The sequence below is a fragment of the Cherax quadricarinatus genome, chromosome 69 (genome assembly GCF_038502225.1).
Source record: "Cherax quadricarinatus isolate ZL_2023a chromosome 69, ASM3850222v1, whole genome shotgun sequence".
Classification (NCBI taxonomy): domain Eukaryota; kingdom Metazoa; phylum Arthropoda; class Malacostraca; order Decapoda; family Parastacidae; genus Cherax; species Cherax quadricarinatus.
In genome coordinates, this window is record NC_091360.1 from 8800917 (window position 1) to 8820916 (window position 20000).

General features: G+C 44.9%; 1 protein-coding gene across 1 annotated transcript in view; it reads right to left on the reverse strand.

Moving 5' to 3' along the window:
- Window positions 1–478: 478 nt before the first annotated feature.
- LOC128701913 (cell adhesion molecule Dscam1-like) overlaps window positions 479–20000 on the reverse strand; it is a 36918-nt gene continuing 17396 nt past the window's right edge. Inside the window, exons 3-7 of the mRNA XM_070099782.1 lie at window positions 17908–18043; window positions 16288–16419; window positions 12250–12360; window positions 1721–1898; window positions 479–724 (exon numbers count right to left, since the gene is read on the reverse strand). Of these exons, the coding sequence (XP_069955883.1) occupies window positions 479–724; window positions 1721–1898; window positions 12250–12360; window positions 16288–16419; window positions 17908–18043 (803 nt within the window). The remainder of the gene's footprint in view (window positions 725–1720; window positions 1899–12249; window positions 12361–16287; window positions 16420–17907; window positions 18044–20000) is intronic.

Below are 20000 nucleotides of genomic sequence, written 5' to 3' on the forward strand. Positions count from 1 at the left end.
ATATATATATATATATATATATATATATATATATATATATATATATATATATATATATATATATATATATATATATATATATATCTCGTCTGAAGGTAAATATATATTATAGTCTACTATTGAGTTTGGTTTGCTCCATATTCCCATTACATGCAGGTCTCGTAGGCCATTTACTCGTGTTCTTAATGTAATCTGAATATATTGTTTTGTGTTCCACGAAACGATATACCCCTATGGGTATTTCAGTGTAAAGATATCCAGCTAGTGCAATAAGGTGGTGTTAAATACGAGTCTTGTCTCGCTGCGGAGCTTCATGCAATCCAACTTTCTTACCTATCATTTACAATATTACGAGAATCCATTTGAACTCGTATAATCTTGCAGCGAGTCTTAGGAAGTGCCAGTAGTAACATATTTGTGGCCTTATAAAACATTAGCATAGAACAAAAGACTCTTTCGTGACTTGACACCGATCATTTCACGAACAGACAAACCCATAACCCATATCACTGCGGCTCTTAAACCTATCCTTTCGTGACCCAACAACCACCCCATCTTGACACTGACCACCGAGTTTGAGCTGCGCTGAGCCTTGCGCTGAGCCCTCGAGGTTCGAAACGAGACACTGATACATTCCTCGGTCCTCCCGTCTTACGTCGTCCACCACCACTGTCCTCTGTCCCACCAGACGAACCCGTCCACCGACCTGCAGTGGCTCTCCGTCCTGTCAACAAGGAAGGCATTAGTCTCATTCACAAACACAATTTATCAAACTTTCCCTGATTAAAAAAACAGAATAACAATACATATGCAAATACAATCCCAGGTAATTTAAAGTATAAAAAATTAAAACAACCATTAATCATTTTACTTAAAAACGAAGCCATGAGTTATTAATCAAATTTACGTAAATAAAAAAGTTAATAATAATTAATCTGGTTTATATGCATGCAAACTTCAGATATTAATTATTCCATCAGCTCTCTCGCTCTCTCTCTCTCTCTCTCTCTCTCTCTCTCTCTCTCTCTCTCTCTCTCTCTCTCTCTCTCTCTCTCTCTCTCTCAAAAAGAAAAAAAAAAAAAAAAGAGTAAATCACAAGTCTGAGTGAATGAAAAATGGAAAGCTATTAATCCGCTTTACATCAATACAAAAAAAGTGAATGAGTTTGTATAAGACAAACAAAAAGTGAGAGCAAATATGCACACAGGAAGATATTTTCACAATTCTCCCCTCAAGATGGAAAGAAATAATGGTCCATTAGCCAGCACCTCCCAAACTCGGCAGGGTTCGCCTGATCTCAGTTAAACATTTCGTAAACATTCTTAAGTCAAGCACTCGTGATATAAAAAAAATGGAGTTCAGAGCATTGAGGAGTAGATGCTGATCGCGCAGCGAGTGTAGAAGTTGACTACGCAATGAATGTGTATGATAATCGTGTAACGAGTACAGATAGGTACCAAAAAGCAGCGTTGGATTTACTCTGAAGGCTATCCATACTTCACTTACCAGAGTAGCCAGTACACTCAGGCAGTGTCTACTTGAGAAACCTTCAAGGTTCCTACAAAGTCCTTTTGACTTTTAAGACAATTTCGAGAAGAATTCACGAAAGGCATGCGTGGAATTCCCTGTAGTTGGGTGTGGAATTCACTACAGATTCACAATAGAATCACGGCCAGATTTCTCTCTCACACACAGGAAGACAACTGGCTACTTGTCTTACCTTGATCCAGGTGATGGTGTCCTGGGGAAAGCCCTCTGGGGAGCAGTTGAAGGTAGCCTCACCACCCACGTCCACCGTCTGAACCTGTGGGCTGATGTGGGCGGTAAGTGGCGCCCACACCTCCAGGGTAGTGTGGGTCCTCTCGGAACCCACGCTGCTAGACACAACACACACGTACCTGTCTCGCCACAAGAGAGAGCGAGAGATAGCAAGAGAGACAGCGAGAAGGAGAAAGGCAACCAGAGCGGGTTTTAGAAGGAGAGAACATAAAGGGAATTAATACAAGATTTTGATCACTGATAACTATATGTGATTGATATGTATGTTGAGAGTACGAATGAGATCAATTACAGTATGTTGTAAATAACCAATGAAATATACTGTCAAAGATAGTGAAAAATACTGAAACATCCAGGGAATCCAACATTCGTGCTGTTAAGTAGCCAAAGTTAATCATCATCTTTATCACGTACCGTCTCGAACATTCAGTCTCAAACATTTAAACATTAAGTGTAAAGCATTGAAACTTATCCTTTATGATAAACATCTCAAGTGTCAAACATTTTAGGTGTTAAGCATTTAAAATGTCAATGACAAGTGTCATGATCCCAGGTGTCAGACAACCTAGATGCTTAATATTGCAGACACCGAACATTTCGGGAGTGAAATATTTCAGGTCTCAAATACATCATGTCGAACACCTCAGGTGTCAGACATCTCAGGTGTCAAATATTCCAAGTGTCAAACATATTTTAGGTGTCGAATACTCCAGGTAAGAACCCTGAAAGTAACATGGCTTGTGATCACATTCAGCATTACTCGTATGTGTCTGTGGCACACAAACTAGCTGCTTAAATAGCCAGATTAAAATCCCCTCTTCAAAAGAAGCAAGAGTTTTATGTTAGTAAATATTTAACACAGATATAGGTAGGTAGGTAGGTACGGTGTGTGTATGTGTAGGTGTGTATGTGTGCGTGTGTGTAAGTGTGTGTGTAAGTGTGTGTGTAGGTGTGTGTGTAGGTGTGTGTGTAGGTGTGTGTGTAGGTGTGTGTGTGTAGGTGTGTGTGTGTAGGTGTGTGTGTGTAGGTGTGTGTGTGTGTAGGTGTGTGTGTGTGTGTAGGTGTGTGTGTGTAGGTGTGTGTGTGTAGGTGTGTGTGTAGGTGTGTGTGTAGGTGTGTGTGTAGGTGTAGGTGTGTGTGTGTGTGTAGGTGTGTGTGTGTAGGTGTGTGTGTGTAGGTGTGTGTGTGTAGGTGTGTGTGTGTAGGTGTGTGTGTGTAGGTGTGTGTGTGTGTAGGTGTGTGTGTGTAGGTGTGGTGTGTGTGTGTAGGTGTGTGTGTGTAGGTGTGTGTGTGTAGGTGTGTGTGTGTAGGTGTGTGTGTGTAGGTGTGTGTGTGTAGGTGTGTGTGTGTAGGTGTGTGTGTGTAGGTGTGTGTGTGTAGGTGTGTGTGTGTAGGTGTGTGTGTGTAGGTGTGTGTGTGTAGGTGTGTGTGTGTAGGTGTGTGTGTGTGTAGGTGTGTGTGTGTAGGTGTGTGTGTGTAGGTGTGTGTGTGTAGGTGTGTGTAGGTGTGTGTAGGTGTGTGTGTAGGTGTGTGTGTAGGTGTGTGTGTAGGTGTGTGTGTAGGTGTGTGTGTAGGTGTGTGTGTAGGTGTGTGTGTAGGTGTGTGTGTAGGTGTGTGTGTGTAGGTGTGTGTGTGTAGGTGTGTGTGTGTAGGTGTGTGTGTGTAGGTGTTTGTAGGTGTGTGTGTGTAGGTGTGTGTGTGTAGGTGTGTGTGTGTAGGTGTGTGTGTGTAGGTGTGTGTGTGTAGGTGTGTGTGTGTGTGTAGGTGTGTGTGTGTAGGTGTGTGTGTGTAGGTGTGTGTGTGTGTGTGTGTGTGTAGGTGTGTGTGTGTAGGTGTGTGTGTGTAGGTGTGTGTGTGTAGGTGTGTGTGTAGGTGTGTGTGTGTAGGTGTGTGTGTGTAGGTGTGTGTGTGTAGGTGTGTGTGTGTAGGTGTGTGTGTGTGTAGGTGTGTGTGTGTAGGTGTGTGTGTGTAGGTGTGTGTGTGTAGGTGTGTGTGTGTGTAGGTGTGTGTGTGTGTAGGTGTGTGTGTGTGTAGGTGTGTGTGTGTGTGTGTGTGTGTGTGTGTAGGTGTGTGTACTCACCTAGTTGAGGTTGCGGGGGTCGAGTCCGAGCTCCTGGCCCCGCCTCTTCACTGATCGCTACTAGGTCACTCTCCCTGAGCCGTGAGCTTTATCATACCTCTGCTTAAAGCTATGTATGGATCCTGCCTCCACTACATCGCTTCCCAAACTATTCCACTTACTGACTACTCTGTGGCTGAAGAAATACTTCCTAACATCCCTGTGATTCATCTGTGTCTTCAGCTTCCAACTGTGTCCCCTTGTTACTGTGTCCAATCTCTGGAACATCCTGTCTTTGTCCACCTTGTCAATTCCTCTCAGTATTTTGTATGTCGTTATCATGTCCCCCCTATCTCTCCTGTCCTCCAGTGTCGTCAGGTTGATTTCCCTTAACCTCTCCTCGCAGGACATACCTCTTAGCTCTGGGACTAGTCTTGTTGCAAACCTTTGCACTTTCTCTAGTTTCTTCACGTGCTTGGCTAGGTGTGGGTTCCAAACTGGTGCCGCATACTCCAATATGGGCCTAACATACACGGTGTACAGGGTCCTGAATGATTCCTTATTAAGATGTCGGAATGCTGTTCTGAGGTTTGCTAGGCGCCCATATGCTGCAGCAGTTATTTGGTTGATGTGCGCTTCACGAGATGTGCCTTGTGTTATACTCACCCCAAGATCTTTTTCCTTGAGTGAGGTTTGTAGTCTCTGACCCCCTAGACTGTACTCCGTCTGCGGCCTTCTTTGCCCTTCCCCAATCTTCATGACTTTGCACTTGGTGGGATTGAACTCCAGGAGCCAATTGCTGGACCAGGTCTGCAGCCTGTCCAGATCCCTTTGTAGTTCTGCCTGGTCTTCGATCGAGTGAATTCTTCTCATCAACTTCACGTCATCTGCAAACAGGGACACCTCAGAGTCTATTCCTTCCGTCATGTCGTTCACAAATACCAGAAACAGCACAGGTCCTAGGACTGACCCCTGCGGGACCCCGCTGGTCACAGGTGCCCACTCTGACACCTCGCCACGTACCATGACTCGCTGCTGTCTTCCTGACAAGTATTCCCTGATCCATTGTAGTGCCTTCCCTGTTATCCCTGCTTGGTCCTCCAGTTTTTGCACCAATCTCTTGTGTGCAGTCCAAGAAAATGCAATCCACCCACCCCTCTCTCTCTTGTCTTCCTGCTGTCACCATGTCATAGAACTCCAGTAGGTTTGTGACACAGGATTTCCCGTCCCTGAAACCATGTTGGCTGCTGTTGATGAGATCATTCCTTTCTAGGTGTTCCACCACTCTTCTCCTGATAATCTTCTCCATGATTTTGCATACTATACATGACAGTGACACTGGTCTGTAGTTTAATGCTTCATGTCTGTCTCCTTTTTTAAAGATTGGGACTACATTTGCTGTCTTCCATGCCTCAGGCAATCTCCCTGTTTCGATAGATGTATTGAATATTGTTGTTAGGGGTACACATAGCGCCTCTGCTCCCTCTCTCAATACCCATGGGGAGATGTTATCTGGCCCCATTGCCTTTGAGGTATCTAGCTCACTCAGAAGCCTCTTCACTTCTTCCTCGGTTGTGTGCACTGTGTCCAGCACTTGGTGGTGTGCCCCACCTCTCCGTCTTTCTGGAGTCCCTTCTGTCTCCTCTGTGAACACTTCTTTGAATCTCTTGTTGAGTTCTTCACATACTTCACGGTCATTTCTTGTTGTCTCTCCTCCTTCCTTCCTTAGCCTGATTACCTGGTCCTTGACTGTTGTTTTCCTCCTGATGTGGCTGTACAACAGTTTCGGGTCAGATTTGGCTTTCGCTGCTATGTCATTTTCATATTGTCTTTGGGCCTCCCTTCTTATCTGTGCATATTCGTTTCTGGCTCTACGACTGTTCTCCTTATTCTCCTGGGTCCTTTGCCTTCTATATTTCTTCCATTCCCTAGCACACTTGGTTTTTGCCTCCCTGCACCTTTGGGTAAACCATGGGCTCATCCTGGCTTTTTCATTAATCCTGTTACCCTTGGGTACAAACCTCTCCTCAGCCTCCTTGCATTTTGTTGCTACATATTCCATCATCTCATTAACTGGCTTCCCTGCCAGTTCTCTGTCCCACTGAACCCCGTTCAGGTAGTTCCTCATTCCTCCTGTGTGTGTGTGTGTGTGTGTAGGTGTGTGTACTCACCTATTTTTGGTTGCAGGGGTCGAGTCTTAGCTCCTGGCCCCGCCTCTTTACCGGTTGCTACTGGGCCCTCTCTCTCCCTGCTCCATGAGCTTTATCAAACCTCGTCTTAAAACTGTGTATATTTCCTGCCTCCACTACGTCATTTTCTAGGCTATTCCACTGTGTGACAACTCTATGACTGAAGAAATACTTCCTAATATCTCTCTGACTCATTTGTGTCTTCAACTTCCAATTGTGGCCTCTTGTTTCTGTGTCCCCTCCCTGGAACATCCTGTCTTTGTCCACCTTGTCTATTCCACGCAGTATTTTATATGTCGTTATCATGTCTCCCCTGACCCTCCTGTTCTCCAGTGTCGTCAGGCCGATTTCCCTTAACCTTTCTTCATAGGACATTCCCCTTAGCTCTGGAACTAACCTTGTCGCAAACCTTTTTACTTTCTCTAGTTTCTTGACGTGCTTTATCAAGTGCGGGTTCCAAACAGGTGCTGCATACTCCAGTATGGGTCTGACATACACGGTGTACAGTGTCTTAAACGATTCCTTACTAAGGTATCGGAATGCTGTTCTCAGGTTTGCCAGGCGCCCATATGCTGCAGCAGTTATCTGGTTGATGTGTGCTTCTTTTGACATGCTCGGTGTTATACTCACCCCAAGAACTTTCTCCTTGAGTGAGGTTTGCAGTCTTTGGCCACCTAGCCTATACTCTGTCTGTGGTCTTCTGTGCTCTTCCCCTATCTTCATGACTTTGCATTTGGCAGGATTAAATTCGAGAAGCCATTTGCTGGACCAGGTGTCCAGTCTGTCCAGGTTTCTTTGAAGTCCTGCCTGGTCCTCATCTGATTTAATTCTCCTCATTAACTTCACATCATCTGCAAACAGGGACACTTCTGAATCTAACCCTTCCATCATGTCGTTCACATATACCAAAAATAGCACTGGTCCTAGGACCGACCCCTGTGGAACCCCGCTCGTCACAGGTGCCCACTGTGATTCATCATTACGTACCATGAATCGTTGTTGCCTCCCTGTCAGGTATTCTCTGATCCATTGCAGTGCCCTTCCTGTTATATGCGCCTGATGCTCTAGCTTCTGCACTAATCTCTTGTGAGGAACTGTGTCAAAGGCCTTCTTGCAATCCAAGAAGATGCAATCAACCCACCCCTCTATCTCGTGTCTTACTTCTGTTATTTTATCATAAAACTCCAGAAGGTTTGTGACGCAGGATTTGCCTTCCATGAATCCGTGCTGGTTGGCATTTATACTCTTGTTCCGTTCCATTTGCTCCACCACTCTCCTCCTGATAATCTTCTCCATAACTTTGCATACTATACACGTCAATGACACAGGTCTATAGTTTAGTGCCTCTTTTCTGTCTCCTTTTTTAAAAATGGGAACTACGTTTGCCGTCTTCCGTGTAGGTGTGTGTGCGTGTGTAGGTGTGTGTGCGTGTGGTGTGTGCGTGTGTAGGTGTGTGCGTGTGTAGGTGTGTGCGTGTGTAGGTGTGTGCGTGTGTAGGTGTGTGCGTGTGTAGGTGTGTGCGTGTGTAGGTGTGTGCGTGTGTAGGTGTGTGCGTGTGCAGGTGTGTGTGCGTGTGCAGGTGTGTGTGCGTGTGCAGGTGTGTGTGTGCGTGTGCAGGTGTGTGTGCGCGTGTGTAGGTAGGTGTGTGTAGGTGTAGGTGTGTGTAGGTGTAGGTGTGTGCAGGTGTAGGTGTGTGTAGGTAGCTGTGTGTAGGTGTGTGTGTGTGTGTAGGTGTGTGTGTAGGTGTGTATAGGTGTAGGTGTGTATAGGTGTATGTGTGTAGGTGTGTGTGTGTGTGTGTGTGTGTAGGTGTGTGTGTAGGTGTAGGTGTGTGTGTGTGTGTGTAGGTGTGTGTGTGTGTGTGGTGTGTGTGTGTGTAGGTGTGTGTGTAGGTGTGTGTGTAGGTGAGGTGTGTAGGTGTGGGTAGGTGTAGGTGTGTGTGTGTGTGCATGTGTAGGTGTGTGCATGTGTAGGTGTGTGCGTGTGTAGGTGTGTGTGTGTGTAGGTGTGTGTAGGTGTGTGTGTAGGTGTGTGTAGGTGTGTGTGTGTAGGTGTGTGTGTGTAGGTGTGTGTGTGTGTGTGTGTGGTGTGTGTGTGTGTGTAGGTATGTGTGTGCAGGTGTATGTAGGAGTGCATAGGTGTGTTTGTGTGTAGGTGTGTGTGTGTGTAGGTGTGTGTAGGTGTGTGTGTAGGTGTGTGTAGGTGTGTGTGTGTGTGTGTGTGTGGTGTGTGTGTGTAGGTGTGTGTGTAGGTGAGTAGGTGTGTGTAGAGGTGTGTGTAGGTGTGTAGAGGTGTGTGTAGGTGTGTGTAGGTGTGTGTAGGTGTGTGTAGGTGTGTGTTTGTGGTGTGTGTGTAGGTGTGTGTGTGTGTGTGTGTGTGTGTGTGTGTGTGTGTGTGTAGGTGTGTGTGTGTGTAGGTGTGTGTGTGTGTAGGTGTGTGTGTGTAGGTGTGTGTGTGTAGGTGTGTGTGTGTGTAGGTGTGTGTGTGTAGGTGTGTGTGTGTAGGTGTGTGTGTGTAGGTGTGTGTGTGTAGGTGTGTGTGTGTAGGTGTGTGTGTGTAGGTGTGTGTGTGTAGGTGTGTGTGTAGGTGCATGTGTGCAGGTGTGTGTGTGTACTTGTGTGTGTAGGTGTGTGTGTGTGTGTGTAGGTGTGTGTGTGTGTGTAGGTGTGTGTGTGTGTGTGTATGTGTGTGTGTGTGTGTGTGTGTGTGTGTGTGTGTGTGTGTGTGTGTGTGTAGGTGTGTGTGTGTAGGTGTGTGTGTGTGTAGGTGTGTGTGTGTAGGTGTGTGTGTGTGTAGGTGTGTGTGTGTGTAGGTGTGTGTGTGTAGGTGTGTGTGTGTAGGTGTGTGTGTGTAGGTGTGTGTGTGTAGGTGTGTGTGTGTAGGTGTGTGTGTGTAGGTGTGTGTGTGTAGGTGTGTGTGTGTAGGTGTGTGTGTGTAGGTGTGTGTGTAGGTGCATGTGTGCAGGTGTGTGTGTGTGTACTTGTGTGTGTAGGTGTGTGTGTGTGTGTGTAGGTGTGTGTGTGTGTGTAGGTGTGTGTGTGTGTGTGTAGGTGTGTGTGTGTGTGTAGGTGTGTGTGTGTAGGTGTGTGTAGGTGTGTGCGTGTGTGTAGGTGTGTGTAGGTGTGTGTAGGTGTGTGTAGGTGCGTGTAGGTGCGTGTGTGCAGGTGTGTGTGTAGGTGTAGGTGTGTAGGTGTGTGTGTGTAGGTGTGTGTGTGTGTGTAGGTGTGTGTGTGTGTAGGTGTGTAGGTAGGTGTGTAGGTAGGTGTGTAGGTTGTGTGTGTAGGTTGTGCGTGTAGGTGTGTGTGTGTGTGTGTAGGTGTGTGTGTGTGTGTGTGTAGGTGTGTGTGTGTGTAGGTGTGTGTGTGTGTGTAGGTGTAGGTGTGTGTACTCACCTAGTTGAGGTTGCAGGGGTCGAGTCCTAGCTCTTGGTCCCGCCTCTTCACTGGTCGCTACTAGGTGGTCGCTGTGTGTGTGTAGGTGTGTGTGTATGTAGGTGTGTGTGTGTGTATGTAGGTGTGTGTATGTAGGTGTGTGTATGTAGGTGTGTGTATGTAGGTGTGTGTGTATGTAGGTGTGTGTAGGTGTAGGTGTGTGTGTATGTAGGTGTGTGTATGTAGGTGTGTGTATGTAGGTGTGTGTTTGTAGGTGTGTGTGTATGTAGGTGTGTGTAGGTGTAGGTGTGTGTGTATGTAGGTGTGTGTATGTAGGTGTATGTAGGTGTGTGTGTGTGTAGGTGTGTGTATGTAGGTGTATGTAGGTGTAGGTGTGTGTGTATGTAGGTGTGTGTATGTAGGTGTGTGTGTATGTAGGTGTGTGTAGGTGTAGGTGTGTGTGTATGTAGGTGTGTGTATGTAGGTGTGTGTATGTAGGTGTGTGTATGTAGGTGTGTGTGTATGTAGGTGTGTGTAGGTGTAGGTGTGTGTGTATGTAGGTGTGTGTATGTAGGTGTATGTAGGTGTGTGTGTGTGTGTGTAGGTGTGTGTGTGTATGTAGGTGTATGTAGGTGTAGGTGTGTGTGTATGTAGGTGTGTGTATGTAGGTGTGTGTAGGTGTGTGTGTATGTAGGTGTGTGTGTGTAGGTTGTGTGTGTGTAGGTTGTGTGTGTGTAGGTGTGTGTGTAGGTTTGTGTGTAGGTGTGTGTAGGTGTGTGTGTAGGTGTGTGTAGGTGTGTGTGTGTGTAGGTGTGTGTAGGTGTGTGTGTGTGTAGGTGTGTGTAGGTGTGTGTGTGTGTAAGCGTGTGTGTAGGTGTGTAGGTGTGTGTGTGTAGGTGTGTGTAGGTGTGTGTGTAGGTGTGTGTGTAGGTGTGTGTGTAGGTGTGAGTGTGTAGGTGTGTGTGTGTGTAGGTGTGTGTGTGTAGGTGTGTGTGTGTGTAGGTGTGTGTAGGTGTGTGTGTGTGTAGGCGTGTGTGTAGGTGTGTAGGTGTGTGTGTGTAGGTGTGTGTAGGTGTGTGTGTAGGTGTGTGTGTAGGTGTGTGTGTAGGTGTGAGTGTGTAGGTGTGTGTGTGTGTATGTGTGTGTGTGTAGGTGTGTGTGTGTGTAGGTGTGTGTGTGTAGGTGTGTGTGTGTGTGTAGGTGTGTGTGTGTAGGTGTGTGTGTGTGTAGGTGTGTGTGTGTGTAGGTGTGTGTGTGTGTGTGTGTGTGTAGGTGTGTGTGTAGGTGTGTGTGTGTAGGTGTGTGTGTGTAGGTGTGTGTGTGTAGGTGTGTGTGTGTGTAGTGTGTGTGTGTAGGTGTGTAGGTGTGTGTAGGTGTGTAGGTGTGTGTGTGTGTGTAGGTGTGTGTGTGTGTGTAGGTGTGTGTGTGTGTGTAGGTGTGTGTGTGTAGGTGCGTGTGTGTAGGTGTGTGTGTGTAGGTGTGTGTGTGTAGGTGTGTGTGTGTAGGTGTGTGTGTGTAGGTGTGTGTGTGTAGGTGTGTGTGTGTAGGTGTGTGTGTGTGTAGGTGTGTGTGTGTGTAGGTGTGTGTGTGTGTAGGTGTGTGTGTGTGTAGGTGTGTGTGTGTGTAGGTGTGTGTGTTAATGCTCGCTCCTCTACAAATAATATTTAATTATAACAGGAATTCGCCCAGTCATGCACACCTCACATTGCAAACGTTACATTCTCGGCACCGCTACATTATGCAACAGCAGTATTCTAAACATGTAATTAAATATTAACGCAGACCCTTCATAAACAAACATGGCCTCCAGATCATCACAAACATGGCCTCCAGATCATCACATACATGACCTCCGTATCACAAACATGGCGTCCAGAACAAGCATGGCCTTTAGACCATAACAAACACGGCCTTTAGACCATAACAAACATGGCCTTTTGACCATAACAAACATGGCCTCAGGACTAACATTCAACCTTCTAATCACCATACAGCCTCCAGACCTTCACGAAGCCAGCCCCCAGATCACAAATATGGTCTCCAGACCATCACATAATAACCTCCTGATCTTCATAAACATGGCCTCTAAATGGTCACAAACATGATCTCTCTCTGACCTCCATAAACACACATGAACGTCCCTCTGACCTCAACAAACACACATGAATGTCCCTCAGATCTTCACACACTAGAACGTCCCCTCAGTCCTTCACATACAGCAAAATCGCTGCTCAATCTGTAGTTTGCAGTTCGTTGAGAAATTCATCTATAAATTTGCTGGGAAACGCTGACTCTGCGAACTCTGTGAAAGTTTCTTTGATAGCTGGTTAAGCATCCATAAGAGAAGTGTGTCCCCTCTCCGAAGAGGAAGTTTATCGAGCTTACTCTCTTTCAATATATTTAAGTAACAGCTACAACTAGCAGTAAAGCACAACCTAAACGCTAGCAATAACCACTACCATTAATTCACGTCAAGTTCAGTACTTTCAAGTAACGATCAAAACTCACAGCAAACCCCAACACAAACCACGGTGCGGTTGGGGTTAGAGCTCATGGCAAGTCGTAAAATTCTAGGCCAGTGCTTTCTTTTGCATTATTACAATTTCGTGAGTCAACACGAACACTAGCAGTAACCACCAAGACACCTCAGGTTTTTTTCGATACAATTAACAGCCACAAACCAGCAGTAAACTACACAGACACTAGCAGTAACCATCATCATCAATACACCTCAGGTAGAAACCATTCCCCGGAGGCTCCTCGCTGACGATCTCCGGGGAAACATCATCAACTAAACAGTATACTCGACGTAGCGTCACATCAGGTGAGACATCCTTAATGAAATTCCTACCTGCCAGCGTCTGCTGCTGTGACCTGTCGTATGAGCAATGACCCGCCCACCTGCTGGATGCGACCATCTTGCACCACCGCCACCTCCACCTTCCCGGTCACCCGGTGCCACCTGCCGGGTCAACACGTTTCAGATTTTTTTTTAATGAAGATTACACTAAAAATTATCATTACAAATATTCCAAGTGGTAATATATATGTTCCAAATGGTAATACTTACATTCCTAGTGGAAATATCTAATTTTCCTAGTGGTAATACTTATATTCCCAGGGGTAATATCTATTTTCCAAGTGATAATATCGGAATTCCAAGGGGTAATAGCTATTTTCCAAGTGGTAATATCGATATTCCAACTAATAATGTAGATGTACCTTGTAGTAATATCAAAATTTCTGGTAGTAATATATATTTTCATAGTGATAATATCGATATTACTAACTGAAATAGGTGATCAAATTATCAGACCAGAAAAATTACGGAAATATTAAGAAAATGAAATATTACAATTGGGGAAATAATACTTTTGTGTTTGTTATTGTCAAGGAGGGGGGGAACCTTGACGGCAAGGGCTCTTGATCCAAGGAATTGAAGTTATTAACCACCTATATTAATTGGATCAAATCTTAATGACATCCAATTTTCAGAGCTTTTTGACCCTTGCTGGTTTAGAGCTTCATTGTATTAATAATAATATAAAGAAGAGGAAAAAATGTTAATAAAAAGTGTTAATAGTAATAATAATACAAGAGGAAATAATGTTACTAAAAAGTAATGATAATTTCCTCCATTCATTTTCATTTTTTTTTAAATAATCGCACGTTTATTCCAAATAAAAATTGCATATTTTCTCCTTATAAACAATTTATTACATTAACAAGAGAGCTCAAAAAAAAATGGAAAAAATATGTTGACAGCTCGTACTCAAATTTTGGAGGTGTTATAACTTTGATATTAAATTTGGTTATGTGTTAGCAGTGGCAGAGTTGCAGTGACAAGCAGGTGTGAGCAGTGGCAGAGTTACAGTGACAAGCAGGTGTGAGCAGTGGCAGAGCTGTAGTGACAAGCAGGTGTAAGCAGTGGCAGAGTTGCAGTGACAAGCAGGTGTGAGCAGTGGCAGAGTTACAGTGACAAGCAGGTGTGAGCAGTGGCAGAGTTACAGTGACAAGCAGGTGTGAGCAGTGGCAGAGTTACAGTGACAAGCAGGTGTGAGCAGTGGCAGAGTTGTAGTGACAAGCAGGTGTGAGCAGTGTTGCAGTGACAAGCAGGTGTGAGCAGTGGCAGAGTTGCAGCAGGTGTGAGCAGTGGCAGAGTTACAGTGTGTGAGCAGTGGCAGAGTTACAGTGACAAGCAGGTGTGAGCAGTGGCAGAGTTACAGTGACAAGCAGGTGTGAGCAGTGGCAGAGCTGTAGTGACAAGCAGGTGTAAGCAGTGGCAGAGTTGCAGTGATAAGCAGGTGTGAGCAGTGGCAGAGTTACAGTGACAAGCAGGTGTGAGCAGTGGCAGAGTTACAGTGACAAGCAGGTGTGAGCAGTGGCAGAGTTACAGTGACAAGCAGGTGTGAGCAGTGGCAGAGCTGTAGTGACAAGCAGGTGTAAGCAGTGGCAGAGTTGCAGTGACAGGCAGGTGTGAGCAGTGGCAGAGTTGCAGTGACAAGCAGGTGTAAGCAGTGGCAGAGTTGTAGTGACAAGCAGGTGTGAGCAGTGGCAGAGTTACAGTGACAAGCAGGTGTGAGCAGTGGCAGAGTTGTAGTGACAAGCAGGTGTGAGCAGTGGCAGAGTTGTATTGACAAGCAGGTGTGAGCAGTGGCAGAGTTGCAGTGACAAGCAGGTGTAAGCAGTGGCAGAGTTGTAGTGACAAGCAGGTGTGAGCAGTGGCAGAGTTGTAGTGACAAGCAGGTGTGAGCAATGGCAGAGTTGTAGTGACAAGCAGGTGTGAGCAGTGGCAGAGTTGTAGTGACAAGCAGGTGTGAGCAGTGGCAGAGTTGTAGTGACAAGCAGGTGTGAGCAGTGGCAGAGTTGTAGTGACAAGCAGGTGTAAGCAGTGGCAAAGATGCAGTGACAAGCAGGTGTGAGCAGAGGGAGAGTTGCAGTGACAAGCAGGTGTGAGCAGAGGGAGAGTTGCAGTGACAAGCAGGTGTAAGCAGTGGCAGAGTTGTAGTGACAAGCAGGTGTGAGCAGAGGGAGAGTTGCAGTGACAAGCAGGTGTAAGCAGTGGCAGAGTTGTAGTGACAAGCAGGTGTGAGCAGAGGGAGAGTTGTAGTGACAAGCAGGTGTGAGCAGTGGCAGAGATGCAGTGACAAGCAGGTGTGAGCAGAGGGAGAGTTGCAGTGAGTGACAAGCAGAAACAACAAAAAGGCACAATAACCCGCACATAGGAAATAAAAGCTTACAACGACGCTTCAATCCGAGTTATACCATTTACAAAGTCACTTTACCAAAAGAGAGTGAAGGAGCCAGTCTACATAGGCGAGGAGGGATCAGGACGGGAACAGGAGAGGAAGATAATGTAGTGGTGGTGGTAAGACTGGTAGTAGAAGTAGTAGAAGTAGTGATGGTAGTAGTAGAAAGTAGAGTAGTAGTATTTTACTGCTACAAGAGAGAAAATGGAGTGAAGAGAGGCAATAGTATAGGCTATTATATTTACTATTAGAGAAGAGGGAAGACGTAGTAGAAGTGTGGGTCAGTCTATGGACAAGGAAAAAAAAGAGGACTGCAGGAGACCTAAGGAGCCACAAGCGGTAGGACCAAAAACAGGGAAAATGGGGGAGAAAATGAAGGACATAACACACTTAATCAGAACAAAGGAAGACAAAGAAAGAAAATTAAAAAAAAAATGGAAAGGAGAAGAGGTGTGGAAAGGAGAAGAAAAGATCAGGTCAAGTCACGAGTGTTCTGAAGTTCGGAGCATTTGAAAATGTAATGAGACTAAAGGCATCTACAAAGACAAATCCACGACTAAGATGATTCATACAAAGAAAATTGTGTTTAAAGATGCTTCAACAAGACGGCAACTGTGAAGGCAAGAAGTAGGTTAGATAGTTTTAGCAGAGGACCAGTCAATAGGATGACTGTGATCTGCAACATGTCAGAAAAAGCATTATTAGAGTCGGCAAGCCTAATTTTTTTTTTTCTTTAAGTCTGTCAGAAAGAGAGCGACCAGTCTCTCCAAAGTATTGGAGAGGACAAGAGGAGCATGAGACTGAGTAGACACCAGGGGTATCTATGGCAGGAGGAGAAGTACGAATTAGATTACTGCAAAGGGTGTTACTTTGGCGAAAAGCGAGTTTAATGTCTAAGGAACAGAGAGTGTTTGAGATTAGAGACTGGAAATATAGGGAAGGCAGAGAACAGGAGATTTCACGGAAGTAGAGAGTCTGGGAGAGATGAAAGTCCGTTTAGCACATGAGAAAATAGTTTATGAAATCGGAAGGGTAGCCAAGACGAGAGAACTAATTACGAAGAGTGAAAATTTCAGATTCAAAGAACTGAGGGTCACAACTGTGGAGGGCACGAAAAAAGAGAAATATGAACACTTCTCTTGACAGAGGGAACATGGTAAGAAAAGAAATGAATGTACATGCTACTATGCATAGATTGCGATTAACGGAAAAAAAGAAAAGCCTGTTGCCTATTGGTATACACAAACATCAAGGAGAGAAAGCAAAGAGTAAGACTCCCATTCTGCTTTGTACTTGACGGAAGGGCCAAGATTGTTAAGGGCATCGAGACTAGAGTCACGGGGCCAAAGAGCAAAGACGTCATCTACATAGCGGAGTCAAAGGGAAGTGCGCACACCAATAGCAGGAAGAACAGTTTCGAAGTACAGTATTTTATAAAGGTTAGCAAGATCAGGGGATAAAGTAGAGCGACACCGTAGGTTTGAGGATCAAATTTACGATGAAAGGCAAAGGAGTTAAGAGTCTCCACAAAGGCGCAAAATGTTGATGATCTTAATTTTCTTAGAGAGGATCAATGAAGGGTTACATCATCTCCCTTTGAACTTACTGGCACTGGGAACTTACTGGTACTGGGAACTTACTGGTACTGGGGTATTGGGAAGCCCTGGGCAGCACAGGGTAGCTCAACGGTGCGTCTAACAGTGGCCGTAACGGAGGAACGTGAGTCAGTGATCCTGGGAGGAACGGACGATCTTGGCTCGTTCACCATCAACCTGCAAGAAAAGCGAATGTCTGTGATAACGCCCTTTCTTCGGATCAAACCCGCTTACCTAGCATTTCTGAACAGAGACGTAAAATATTTTAAAAGACAGATTTTATTAAAATGATAGAAAAGCGATAAACCCGTATGGGTTACATAGCATGTGGAGAAAGGGAGGAACAAAGTTTTGACCCAAGGAAGGGTAACTCCAATTTCTTGGATTAAGAGCCCTTCACTAACTATATTCGACATATATATATATATAAATATATATAATTTATATATATATAGATATATATATACATATATATGTGTATATATATATATATATATATATATATATATATTATATATATATATATATATAATATATATAATATACATAAATATATTTATCTGATTTGAATATATATTAAAAGTACAATTCATAATGAATTGGTGTTCTCATCATAATTTCTGTGATGAATAAAAAACACATTTATGCACTGCTGCAAGGTTAGCAAAATGTATATACGTTTTGTATTATAATTTTTGTGTGATACTTTCTGAATATATATAACACATTACAGCGTGTCCATAGGGGGCAGGTGTCAAGAGGGGGAGGAGGTGTCAAGAGGGGGGGCAGGTGTCAAGAGGGGGGCAGGTGTCAAGAGGGGGGGCAGGTGTCAAGAAGGGGGGCAGGTGTCAAGAGGGGGGCAGGTGTCAAGAGGAGGGCAGGTGTCAAGAGGAGAGGGGCAGGTGTCAAGAGGGGGGCAGGTGTCAAGAGGAGGGCAGGTGTCAAGAGGAGGGCAGGTGTCAAGGGGGAGGCAAGTATCCAGAGGAGGCATGTGTCCGGGGGAGTTATCTCAGGGTCTGGTTGTGTGTCCAGGACAGGAGAAAAGTGACAGGCTTCAGACTGAAGCAACTGTTTGATCCATCTCATTCTCGGTGATGTGTTCATCCTGTTTCTATCTCTACTGTATGTGTTTTAACCTGCTATATGAAGACGTAAAGCACAGAGCATTTTACCTGACTTGAAAGCGAGGAATTAGACACGCGAGAAGCCTAGCGATATGAACTGAAAAAGCCACTGGTTAATAATAATAATAATAATAATAATAATCATAATAATTAATAATAATAAATAATCTGTTTCTAAAAGTATATGATACAACGAATAGAGACCATAGCTGATATCAGTTACACACTATATAGAAAGCCCCTTGTTATGCAGAACCTTCCTGGCAAATTAGGTTAATTTTGTTCCCAGGATGCGACCCACATGTCAACTAACACCCAGGTACCTATTTACGGTTAGGTGCACAGGGACAACAGGTGTCTTAAGGAAACTAGCTCCAGTGTATTCAAATAAATATACCCAGGTATTGCATGTGTGTCTACGAATAATTCCTCATCAGTATTGTTTACTAATTTCACAACCTATTATATGATAAGAGAGAACGACTGATGGAAACCTCGCTAGGTGGGAAGGGAGGTCCAGGGGTGTGGTGCGTACTCTTACCTGCCAGCCACGGCCGAGATAGTAGTCTCGTCAGTGAGGACGTGTTGGGTCTCACAGTGGTATGACTGGAACTCGTCAGCCTTGGTCACGTGACGGATGTGTAGCTCTCCAGTCCCGAAAACAGAGTATCTCCCACCTAGGGCAAGAGACACATTAAGCGGCAATAGAAATTTACTCTCAAGTGGTATGGATTAATTATATATATATATATATATATATATATATATATATATATATATATATATATATATATATATATATATATATATATATTATATATATATATATACACACACACAATTTGGGCACACGCTCTCATGAATGTTCACATGACATGATACCAGACTGGTAATGAAGGCATGACCGCGCTCACGCGCGCGCGCACGCAAACACTCCCAAACAAACAAGCAAAAAAAGGAAAAAAATGAGATTGAAACAAATCAAAGTCAGCAAAGTTTGGGAAGTAATTTCTGCAGAGTTCCGCCTTTAATTAAGAAATGAAGAGCTTCGTTCGGCTCTAGACGCGTGCATGCTTGTATGTGTGTGTACTCACCTAGTTGTGGTTGCAGGGGTCGATTCATAGCTCCTGGCCCCGCCTCTTAACTGGTCGCTACTGGATCACTCTCCCTGAACCATGAGCTTTATCATACCTCTGCTTAAAACTATGAATGGATCCTGCCTCCACTTCCTGACTACTCTGACTGAAGAAATACTTCCTAACATCCTTGTGATTCATCTGTGTCTTCAACGTCCAACCGTGTCTCCTTGTTGTTGTGTCCCATCTCTGGAACATCCTGTCTCTGTCCACCTTGTTAATTTCTCTCAGTGTTTTATATGTCGTTATCATGTCCCCCCTATCTCTCCTGTCCTCCAGTGTTATCAGGTCGACTTCCCTTAACCTATCTTCGTAGGACACACCCCTTAGCTCTGGGACTAGTCTTGTTGCAAACCTTTGCATTTTCTCTAGGCTAGATGGGTTCCAAACTGGTGCCGCATACTCCAATATGTGCCTCACATACACAGTGTACAGGGTCCTGAACGATTCCTTATTAAGATGTCGGAATGTTGTTCTGAGGTTTGCTAGGCGCCCATATGCTGCAGCAGTTATTTGGTTGATGTGCGCTTCAGATGTGATTGGTGTTATACTCACCCCAAGATCTTTTTCCTTGAGCGAGGTTTGTAGTCTCTGGCCCCCTAGACTCACCTCCGTCTGCGGTCTTCTTTGCCCTTCCCCAATCTTCATTACTTTGCACTTGGCGGGGTTGAACTCCAGGAGCCAATTGCTGGACCAGGCCTGCAGCCTGTCCAGATTCCTTTGTAGTTCTGCCTGGTCCTCGTCCAATCGAATTCTTCTCATCAACTTCACATCATCTGCAAACAGACACTTCGGAGTCTATTCCTTCTGTCATGTGGAACCCCGCTCGTCACAGGCGCCCACTTTGACACCTCGCCTCGTACCATGACTCGCTGCTGTCTTCCTGACAGGTATTCTCTGATCCATTGTAGTGCCTTCCCTGTTATCCCTGCCTGTGTATATATAAATGTGTGCGTGCATGTGTGTGTGTGTGTGTGTGTGTGTGTATGTGTGCGCGCGCGTGCGTGTGCGTGTGCGCGCGCGCGCGCGTGTGTGTACTCACCTAATTGTGGTTGCAGGGGTTGAGAGTTAGCTCCTGGCCCCGCCTCTTTACTGGTCGCTGCTAGGTCCTCTCACTCCCTGCTCCTTGAAGAGCAGGGTGTATGTATGTGTGTGTGTGTGTGTGTGTGTACACTAACATATATGTACTCCATGTTTGTAACTACATGGATCTCTGGTTGCTAATAGGTTCACTTTCTCAGTGCGTTAGCCCTTTCCTATCTATTCTTAAAGCCTATGTATAGATTCTGCCTCTACCATTTCCAGTCAAAGTCATTCCACTTCCTGACCACTCTAAGGCTCATGATGTATATCCTAACATTTCTGTTTCTCACCTGTTTTTTCAACTTCCAGCTGTAATCTCGTGCACCTGTTACACGCCTCTCAAACTCTCCCTGTCTACCCTATCAAATCCCTTCAGTATTTTGTACGTTGCAATAATGTCACCTCTGTTCTTTTT